Source organism: Tasmannia lanceolata, unplaced genomic scaffold (assembly GCF_043159265.1).
Source record: "Tasmannia lanceolata isolate RefF3 unplaced genomic scaffold, GAP_Taslan_0.1 ptg000037l, whole genome shotgun sequence".
NCBI lineage: Eukaryota > Viridiplantae > Streptophyta > Magnoliopsida > Canellales > Winteraceae > Tasmannia > Tasmannia lanceolata.
Window position 1 is genome coordinate 12,710,474 of NW_027518714.1, and position 10,774 is coordinate 12,721,247.

Here is a 10,774-nt window from a genome sequence, read left to right on the forward strand (position 1 = left end):
AACAATGAGAATCTAGTTAAACCATTCATCCCAGTTGAAGGCATTAACTTTCTTCGGGGCTTTAGAGTTCCAAGCATTCCTAGCGGGAGACAGGTGCACCTAGCCAATCAAGTGGTTATAAAATGAGAGACCCGAGAAACTTTTGGTTGAAGCCCATCTCCAAATTCTCTTATCCATACCGTCTCCTAATGTTGACTGTATTAATTCTAAGGAAAGAAGGAGCCATATGGTCCATATCCGCCTCCAAATTTAAAATTTTCCTTTATGACATCTAATGTTCCAATCCACTTTCTCATTTCTTCTACGAAAGGAGTCAACCACACTAAATTCCTTTACAGAAACAATGCTAAATAGTCAAGGAAAATCAAAATTCAAAGGTCTACAGCCACATCATTCAGCCATACAAAATCTTATCTTCTCCCCGTTGTCAATTCTAAATAGATTCCCCTACTGAAACATGAACCTATACTTTCTAATATCTAGCAAGACTGAGGAAACTTGCACTTTGAAGTCATCCATCGAATTCAAGACTCAAATATGGACCCATATCAGGACTCAATCACCAATCTACAGAGGCTCTCTCTCTCTCTCTCTCTCTCTCTCTCTCTCTCTCTCTCTCTCTCTCTCTCTCTCCTCACAATTTCAATAGCCAAGTTTCGATAGGAGCCTTATTCATCAATTATAATCTTCTAAAGCCAAGGTCCTTATTCATCAATTTTAGTCTTCTAAAGTGAAGGGCCTCTTCTTTTCTTGCCTTGCACACGTCTTCCCAACGAACCAAATGATACTTCCTTTTTACCTTATCGTATTTTCACAAGAAACTCCTTTGAAGCTGATCAACTCTCTTAATCACTGACACGGGACATTGAAAAACCGACATACAATAAATGGGAGGTTATCAAGCATAGCCTTTACGAGGGAAATGCCTTATATAGTTACATTTATTACCTTTTCTACTGCTTCATTATACTTTTAACAAATTCCTAATTAATGTTCCCAAGACTAACACCTATGTTCATATTAAGCCTTCAATGACTCACCTTACAGAGTTCAACTGTCTCGTATTTTATCTTTGCCTTCTAAAACCTAGTTGGTCTTCATAATAATTTTATGATCTATCCATAGTCCACATGAGAGCAATTTTATTATTATTCACCTTTCTAATCAAGGCTCCTCTTATCTTTAACCCCATTTTAATATTATCTATAATTGAGCATAACCTCTTTCTCAGCAAAGAGAGAATTCACATATAAACCCGTCGTGTTTGGAGCTACGTCCTTCACATCTCAAAAATACTGCTTATTGTCCAGATGTTTGAATTTCCTATTCCTATGCAGCTGAGAAGCCACTAAGTTGAAACTAGTTAATTTCAACAGAATATGTTATATACAGCAAATAAATTGCACAATATAAATGGTCAGCTATATCTCTCATTCAATGTACCTTACACAAAAAACATTTGTGGCATTGTTAACTGCAGACAGAAACACAAACACTGATATGTGTGTACACCTCTATTAGGGTTTTAAATTATATCAAGAAGATTAGTAAAAAAAGTAGAAATTTGTTCAAAATGATTACATATAAAGAAATCACCTTCAAGCGAGCTCTTTGTTGCATTTGAGCGTGAAGGGTCCAAACATTGATGCCAAGGATTTTCAAAAGGGAAGAAATACGACGTAAAGCTGCAATTGATGTGCAGAAAACAATTGTGCGCCCATGGCCATGAATGCTCAAAAGATAGTATAAATAGGCCTCTTTATCTTCTTCCCTGCACCTGCAAGCAACTTATCTTAGAAGTATATTTAAAGGGACCATATAGGAATTTTAAAAAATGAACATATAAGAATTATAAATACAAAATAGATGAGCATAGAAAAAATCGCATAAATTATGCTTCATAACCAAAATGAAAGTCAATGTTTCATTCTGGAAGAAATGATGATCGCCCCCCTGCACCTGCAAGCATAACTAATCTGAGAATTATGTTTAGAAGGATCATGTAGGAATTAAAAATACAAAATACATGAGCATTGAAAAAAGTCGGATAAATTATGCTTCATAATAATAATAATAATAATAATAAAAAGAAAGCAATTGTTTCATTCTGGAAGAAATGATTTGCTTGATTTTTCCTACTTCAATTGCTTGAACTTTAGATTTGTTCATGCGCAATAAGTGCTTGTCTAAGGTTTATAAATCAATTCATATTTTTTCCTTGGTGTTAAAAAAAGTACAGACTCTACTCAACAAGAACTGACAGTTAAAAACTGACTTCCCCCTTCTTCTCTAGGATTTATGCAACCATGGTAAATAAAGTTAGTAGACAAGGTATGCAACCATCAGGCTCAATGAAAGCGAGAAGGGTGTCCCATGGTGAAGTTAACAGGTACTGAGATTTTTAGGTGATAGTACAAAATCAAATATATCAAGACCAAATGGAGATACAATAAATTCTTTCATTTAATGGAGTCGAATGTTTGAGGGTCGGCTCATGAAGACATGATTCAGTCACATAGATAATGTATTATGTGAGGAATAGCTCCAAACCTTTCTTGTGGTAAGACAAGTAGTGAAGATATGGGTAGAAGTCTCCTCATCCTTTCAGCACATCACACACCCATTTGCCAAATGGAAGTTTTGCCGCTTGAGAATACTAAATGAGTTGATTTATTTTATGAGCCACTGTCCAACAAAAGCCTTAAAGGCGGAGCAGGTGATCTCCAAATTTTCATCCAACTAAGAAAGGTTGGACTCCCCTAACCAAACAATGAAAAAAAGACCTAACTGAGAAATAGACCTCTGGGATCTGGCGCCCAAACCTTCTATTTCACAAGGACTAGAAAACCCCATCAAGGATTCAAGGAAGAGATGCAAGAACATCTATCTGTTCCACTTAAGTTGCGACTAAATTCCCATCCCCAAACAATCCGTGTCCCCCTAACACCTCTCAAAAGAGTCCATAATATAAACCCCCTTATTTCTCACAAACCTATAAAGACTTGAATAGGCATCACACAAAGGGACATTACCTAACCACACATCTTCCCAAAATCTAATCCCAACCCCCTTCTCAATTAAATCTAATTTTTTCTATTATTTGAATATTTCAATCCTTTTTTTTTTGAATGGTTTGAATATTTCAATCCTAAATCTAAAAAATGATGTAAAGAGCACTGACTACATTAACCGACCGGGCATCAATATATTTAAGTATTGCCAAGTTTAAAGATTGATTTTTATGCAAAAATAATAGTTCTAATTTTATTATTATTGCCTTACAAAATGGTTATGCCAAAAAAACGAATGATCCACTATTGAAAAGGTCAAAAGAAGAAACAACTCTTGAATGTTGCAGCATAAATAATAGCATATGATAAACTTCAATAGGTTATAATAAATTCAGCAAATGAGAAACTGGAATGTAAAAGACAAATTCAATATATGCTTATCAGAGAGCAATCAAAGCAAAATCCAAAATGTACAAGCAAAATATCAGCATAGAGACTGAAATGCAGAGAACTGCTAAAGCAAATGAGCATTCCGTGAGGAATAGTTTTAGATCATGGCTAGATACAAAGGACAGTGCATACTCAATGAATGACTCCTCAATCTTATCGGCCATGATTGAAGCATTTGTTAAATCAACAACTGCAGCATCAGCTCTCATTCCAGCTCGCTCAGAAAGAGTTTCTATAGAACTCATTCCATCATTCAGGGATGGCTTTGATTTATGTGATCCACGCTTGAGCTTTTTACGGAAACTAGCAGATAGTGCTATAGTTGCAGAAAACACAAATGTTTGTCTTTTCTTCCTCTGTAAACTTGAAATTGTTTCACAGCCACGCATAACTTGTGAATGTTCTTCAACAGAGCTGCTAGTAGTAGGGAGCATGTCAATAATAGACTGCAACTCATGAAAATGACCATTCTCAATCATTCGATCAGCTTCATCCAGCACAAAGAAGGACAAAGAGTGTAACTGCCAGCAAGCCAAACAAGGGTCAGTAGGCAACTCTATGAATATAGTAAAATCAAGCACCCAAGAGAATATACAACTTCATACACAAAAAGGCATTCACATATCTTCAAAAAGACTTGCATATAATGCAAATATTTAAATGAGTTCGACTGGTGATCGGGACCATTGATCTGATGGGCCATCAGAAGGAGATCTAGTAGGGGTGCAATGCGAGTCGATTTTTGGGAATTCAGGTTGAGCTTTTACCTTAAAATCGGGTCGGATTCTGGCTCAGTGGGTTTAGTGGGGGGACTACTTTGGTCTCTCCCTTATTAATATATTCAGTTACCATTCAAAAAAAAAAAAAAAAAAAAGATCTAGCGGGTCCATGTCTAATGCTGAACGTCAAGGGAAGTTTATATTTAAAGCAAGTTAGGGACAATTTAACCAGCTGCTCTATGGCTCAAAAAGAACTGTTTTTAAAAGAAACATCCATGAGTAGCTGAAACTTCCCGTGTTATAAAAAATTCAGTTGTAAAAGTTCCTTTGGACAGCTTAAGAAACCTCTAACCATCTGTTACTCCTTTATATTATAAAAAAGTTCAAGTGTCAAAAAAGTAATGCTCAAAACTTGAGAGAGCTCTCCCACACACAGGTCACTGTTTTACTGATGAAGGCTTTGACTTGCAAGATTATGAATCCCAATAACACAGTAGGTAGAAAACCAGCTGAATCAAGCTCTGAGTGAACAAGTTTTATAGCACTGGCAGAACGTCTCAAACCACTGGCGGTACTTGCTCTAGTTATCAGTCATCATAAGCGATACACACCTTGAATTGCCACTCAAAAAGATTCCCTTCGAGCTATGATTTGTGGACACGGACACGGAGTGACGGACACGACAAACCCCCAAAATTTAGAAACGGAGACACCACTAAAATCTGAAATAGAAAGTATGAATAAACATAATTTGTGGATATGGATTGGTGTGTCGAATTTCGACACGGAAACAAGTTATCTGACATGGCAACATCTAAAAATCTATAAATGGTGACATGTACATACACATTAAATTACTGATTATTATCATAATGTGTCACAATATAAATATGGAATTCATTTAACAAACTAATAAATCTTAGAATTAATCGATTATAATCTAAAACAAACATACAATTCAATAAATAAAAAAATTTAAACAAACATGAGATAATCAAATGACAATGCATTCATCAATTTAATCTTGTCCCATTCCATCTCCAATATCCAGTGAGAAAGGGAGACCAATATGATACAGTGAATATAGTATTGGAATAAGAGTTTGTTTAGGGTTTTAGCTTTAGGCGAGGGGATATAACAGCAAATATTAATTAAAGAAAAGCCAAAAGAAGAGTTTATTATAAAATAAGAGTTCATGATTTTTATTTTTATTTTTATTTTGAACAGGGAAAATAAGAGTTAATGATAAAAGAGGTAAACACGATATATTATAATAAAATAGACTGTCACACTTGACAGGGCACAAAAACATGCCCACACACCTACATTAAGTCTAAACACTATAGAAGTACATTTAAAAAGTGTCGAAAAGAATGTCAACACGTGTGGACACGCGTGTCGCGTCCAACACGGCACGGTACGTGTGTCAGCAATAAATTCAAAGTGTCGGCTAAATCATAGCCTTCGAGCAAAAAAGTAAAAGAAGCATTTTCCACGAGCCTTAACCTAGTAATAGCCTCTAAATTCCCAATCTGCACAAATGCACATGCTACTAACCTCAACTAGGTGCTGGTCTCTCCCTGACATAAGCTCCCACAACCTCCCTGGAGTTCCAACAATAATCTCAGGCTTTCTTTTCAATAACCTTTCCTGCTTCTCTGTAGACATTCCACCAACAATGGGAACTATATTGACATTAGCGAATTTTGCTACTTCCTTGAGATGATCAGACACCTACGAATAGGACCACAAAACAAAAAAGTTTAGGGTGTAGTATCAAATATCAATGACAAGCTCAACAAGTGTGACATCTGAAAAGTAGATGCAATGCAAACATAAAACTGAAAAAAATGCTTAAATGTGAATAGAAATTGCCGTTTTTTTTCTTAGGCCCAAATAATAGCAGCCCTTATGAATGGCATCTGGTTGGCAAATAGGAAGCTGCTTTCCTGAAAATGATTTTTCAGAGCTAAATTGAACTTTTCGCAAGCAATTTCAATCGACATAGTAATTCAATTGCATGTGATTCGCATGTGTGCCACAAAGCTACCATTAATCCATTCTATTAAAAGATACATGCATTTGTATGCACAAATGCACAGTGCATTGGTTATTATGCGGCTAGGGGTGTTTTAATTATCATCAATTTCTTTATAAACCCCATTTAACCCAATTAAGGGTCTTGGGACTTAAGTTCTCTTCAATTATGATTTTCTGCGGTTTAGAGCTATTTCACTTGGACTTGATGAAAAGGATCATGCAATGTCTGTGCGACGGAATAACATCTAGATTTTTAGTCAAACAAGCATCGTTTTGAATTCTTAGTGTTTCACTTATTCCTGGCTGCTATCCGTAGCCCTGGGTATGCTTGAATAAAGACTGATTCTTGATACACCACTCCAACCTACATAATCTGTTCATAGCTGATGGGTCCTTGATTTGCTACTATGTAGAAATGAAGAGAACTGTTCTCATAATTTGATGGATATTACCTTCCATGTCAATTTTCGAGTGACATTCTCTACCCACTCATCTTTCCATTTACCCAATTCTGGGATCCTTCTGGAAATCGGCCAGTTACTGGAATCCATCTACAGAGCAATCAACTCCTCTCCTCCTATTCTCTCTAGTCTCCTTATCTTAAATAAAAGTGATTAATAACAAGCAAAAGAGATAAATAACAAAGGACTTTAACTCCAGTAAATTAGTTGACTGACTCAAACAACTACACATTCTTGACAAAATAAACTTCCTAAATAACTAAATCTCTTCTACGAAATAACTTTCCATGGAAATCGTCTAAGTGCGAAAATATTTTTTATGTTGATGGATTTATCACGACCCGTCGATTTTGTCAGCCTTCTGATCTTTGGATGATCTCTGACGATCAGCCTTCGAATGACATTCCTCTGCCATAGTTTGGAATTGATAGACGAACTCAATAGCCTGATTGTTGATCCAAGGGTCCCGGACAGCCCGATCAAGGATCAACCACTCTTGGCGGTTGATCTGGACAATCTGGTGGGATGCACCTTCATCAGGGCCCAATGCCCCATGCGAATTGGACTCTTTATTCTTTGTCAATGGTCTGTAGATTATGCTGCATAAGCAAGACCTAAGTGTAGTTTCTAGTGGGCCCTAATTCATTATTACTTTTAAAACAAGAGCTTGGGCTTGTTGCCCTCGCTTATGGCTTCAGATAAGTTCCATCATTGTATCTAAGGTTTTTGTTGGACCACAAACACTGAAGGTAATTCTATCTTTTGAGTTGATGTGTAACAGGTATATGTTTTCGGCTTTTGAAATATTAAGTTTAGTTAACTAATTTGAGTGTGAAAGCTAATCAAGTATACCTGAATAGCAAGCTCCCTAGTAGGAGTTATAACAAGGGCTCGTAGAGGGCTTTCCTGAACACCGTTATCCACCAACTTTCCTTTGTTTCTGAGCAAGCTTGCATCCTTTTCCCTTTCTTGAAGGAGACGCTGCAAAATGGGCAGTCCAAAGGCAAGCGTTTTCCCAGATCCCGTCTCCGCAGCACCAATGACATCCTGCGATAGAAAGTTGCTTTAAAAGTTCTTGCATCAAAGGCCTTTATTAATTAATATACCAACTTAATTTAGTATGAAATCAACCTTTCCTTGATGGGCAGCAACTGGAATGCAAGCTTTCTGTATGGGTGTGGGTTCCTTGAATCCAAGCATATGTATCGATTTCATGAGCAATGGATGGAGCCTCAACTCCTTCCAAGCATAAAATCCTTCCTCATCAATAACCGACTCCCCATCAAAATCATTGTCAGCCTTATCTTTAGGTTCATCATGCGAAACGAAGGGCAAATCTACGAGGTCCAACTCTGAAAATCGCAACATCAGCTACAAATTAGATAACTTGGGGAGTTCATGTGAAGTCTAAGCAACTTGGTTAAAAGGAGTAAAAAAGAATTCAGCACAAAAACATAAAAAAAGATAGTTCTTTTTATATAACTCATTTTTCATGACTGATTTCATATCACATGGCCAAAAATTGTTGATGTTAGTTTTTCTTTTCCCCCATGAAATCTGTTACACTGGCTATTTTGATTATTTCCAATACATGCAATTGGGGGGGAAAAAAAACACTTCGGCTGATGTTCAAATCAACTAGTATTCTTAGTTTCTTACCATGTTTGGGGAAAAAAAGAAGACATTATTCACCAGTATTTCTTTCCCCCAACTAAACCCTAAACCAGTACACCTACGTAAACCAAACTAATGTTCAATAAAACAGATAAGATTACAAGTTCAGATAATCAAATTCACCATACAGACAAGTTCTAATATAACTCAAATCTAACAAGACTAACCAGCGACTTTTTTGTCACTCTTTTTCTTCTTCAATTTGTCCTTCGTCTTCTTCTTCTTCTTTTTCTTTCTCTTCACCTTCTTCTCATCATCCACCTCCTCTTCACTACCAGCTTGAACGATTGAAGAATCATCACCGGAAGATCCATCAGCGCTCAGACGCTTTCGTTTCTCCGATTTGGACGAAAAGGAGGGATTTTCTTCTCCCGTTTTCGAAGAAAAATCGGGGAGAAAACCATACTCCGATTCATCAATCTCTTCCAGTGAAAGAAAACCTGCAGGTAATCCAAATATGAAAAAAATAATAATAATAGTGTCCAAAACCCTAATTCAGTGAGAGAAAAAGAGAGAGAGGAGTGGGAAAGAGAACTCAAAAAATAGAGTAGAGAAACCCTAATTCTGTAAAGGAAGAGAGCAAGGAAAGAGATTGAGGAGTGTGAGAAAGAGACCTCCTTCGTTGGTACCAACGAGAAGAGCGAGTGGGTCATCGTTAGAGAGAGACTCGTTCCATGGCAATACGTTTAAATGGTTGGACTCTGATTTTTCTCGAAGTCTTTTCTTCGATTTCTTCTTGGAAGAAGGAGGAGGTGCTTCGTTCGCCATTGTTTAGAAACGAAAGCAGGAGAGGTCGAGTTTTCTCTGCCCACTGTAAATAATATAGTGTGGAATGCTTCAGCAGGGCGTGGCCTTACGGTAATTAAGTGGATAATGTAGGGAAATGATCAATTCGCCCCCTTTCTTTTCTATCTTCGCCCCCTTTTACTGGTTGTCTTCAACGACCGGTGACTAAAGTGTCTCTATTCGGACGCCATGGTCGTATTTTCCCTCTCTCTACTAAAACCCTAGAGCTGAATCTTGATAATTTATAAAGAGAAAACAAAGAAATAAAGGGGAAAGGAGAAAACCCCAATTCTCTTGATTTTTAGGGTTTCCTCCAAAAGCTGAGATCTATGCGTTCAATGAAGACGAAAATTCGTGCTACACAAATAGGAGGATTAGGGTTTGTGGAGCCTTTGTTTACCGGTTTGTGGAGCTTTTGTTGACTGGTTTTAAACACAACCAGTTAATAAGAGCCAAAATGGAAAGAAATGGGGCCAATTTATCAGTCCCCAAAATTGTATTAGGGCATGATGTCCTTTATATATTTCCCAGTACTCTTTAAATAAAAGGGAAAAATACACTTAGACCCCTGTGGTTTCTGACACATTTCAATGTTTAAAAAGTTACAAGTAGACCCCCTGTGGTTTCAATTGGTGTAAGGTAGGTCCCCCTCTTTTGAAACACTATCAGTGCTAATGAAGACCCATACACCCCTCCAAAGTCCAAACCCCATACCCGAATCCAGACACTACCAAAACACACAGTGGGCCCACATTGTTTGCATGGTCCAAAGCGTTCATTTGATCGACCCTGACATAGATAGGTGTGCCCAAAAGATCAGCTCCATAGGATCATCCTTACCCTTCAATCTGTGGATGAACCGTCAACTGAGGGGGTCTACCTTACACAAATTGAGAACATAGGGGGTCTACTTGTAACTTTTTAAACATTAGGGGTTACGTTGAATATGTCAGAAACCACAGGGGGTCTTAGTGTATTTTTCCCTAAATAAAAAGGTTCCTTTACATCTAAGAAAATCCCATGGAGGCATTTCTTCAAGCAAATTGGTTGCAGAGAAGAAACCCTTCTTTCGTGTTTCTTCTCCTCTAATACATCACTACGCTATCTTTCATTTCGACTTGTGTGGCTCTCGAGATGATACTTTCATCTTAACAAGTAAGATGTTACGTGTCTTTTATTCTATTAGGTTGTTGAGATTAGTAGAATAGAGATATGCTAGTCTTTATCATGGTATTTTATTTCATTGGTCAGGTGAGTCTTAATTGCTTAGGGTTATATTGGATAAGAGTACGTTCCTAGTTTCATGGGTTGAACGGTTACATGTATCTTTATTTAACAGCATTGAAGAAACAAATAAAGTAAGCAGAATTTATCCTAGGAATTGTGTTTGGTGCACAAATGATGATTGATCCTTCCCTCGAAGTGGATCAAGAGGCTGATCTTCCCTACAAGAGAATCAAATACGTTGCGAACTGATTCTGGTTAGTATCAAGTCGTATTAGAGCTGTTGATCTAGCACCATGGTTGTGTCTTTGGAGTTTTGGGAATCCATACGTGAAAATCTGTAGGAGATTAAAGCACCGGTTTTGAAAATGACAGAAGGACAACAATGATTCAAAGAAGGCTTGAAAAA

The 10,774-nt window shown here is 37.2% G+C and overlaps 1 protein-coding gene across 2 annotated transcripts in view; it reads right to left on the reverse strand.

The window, feature by feature from the left end:
• LOC143862647 (P-loop containing nucleoside triphosphate hydrolases superfamily protein) overlaps positions 1-9,630 on the reverse strand; it is a 31,990-nt gene extending 22,360 nt beyond the window's left edge. Inside the window, exons 1-7 of one of the 2 annotated variants that reach the window (XM_077373717.1) lie at positions 8,970-9,629; positions 8,523-8,795; positions 7,813-8,033; positions 7,534-7,728; positions 5,738-5,914; positions 3,594-3,982; positions 1,597-1,777 (exon numbers count right to left, since the gene is read on the reverse strand). In XM_077373717.1, the coding sequence (XP_077229832.1) occupies positions 1,597-1,777; positions 3,594-3,982; positions 5,738-5,914; positions 7,534-7,728; positions 7,813-8,033; positions 8,523-8,795; positions 8,970-9,123 (1,590 nt within the window). In that variant the 5' untranslated portion in view covers positions 9,124-9,629. Of the gene's footprint in view, positions 1-1,596; positions 1,778-3,593; positions 3,983-5,737; positions 5,915-7,533; positions 7,729-7,812; positions 8,034-8,522; positions 8,796-8,969 lie in introns of both variants that reach the window. The other variant, XM_077373718.1, reaches the window with a different exon arrangement.
• Positions 9,631-10,774: the final 1,144 nt, after the last annotated feature.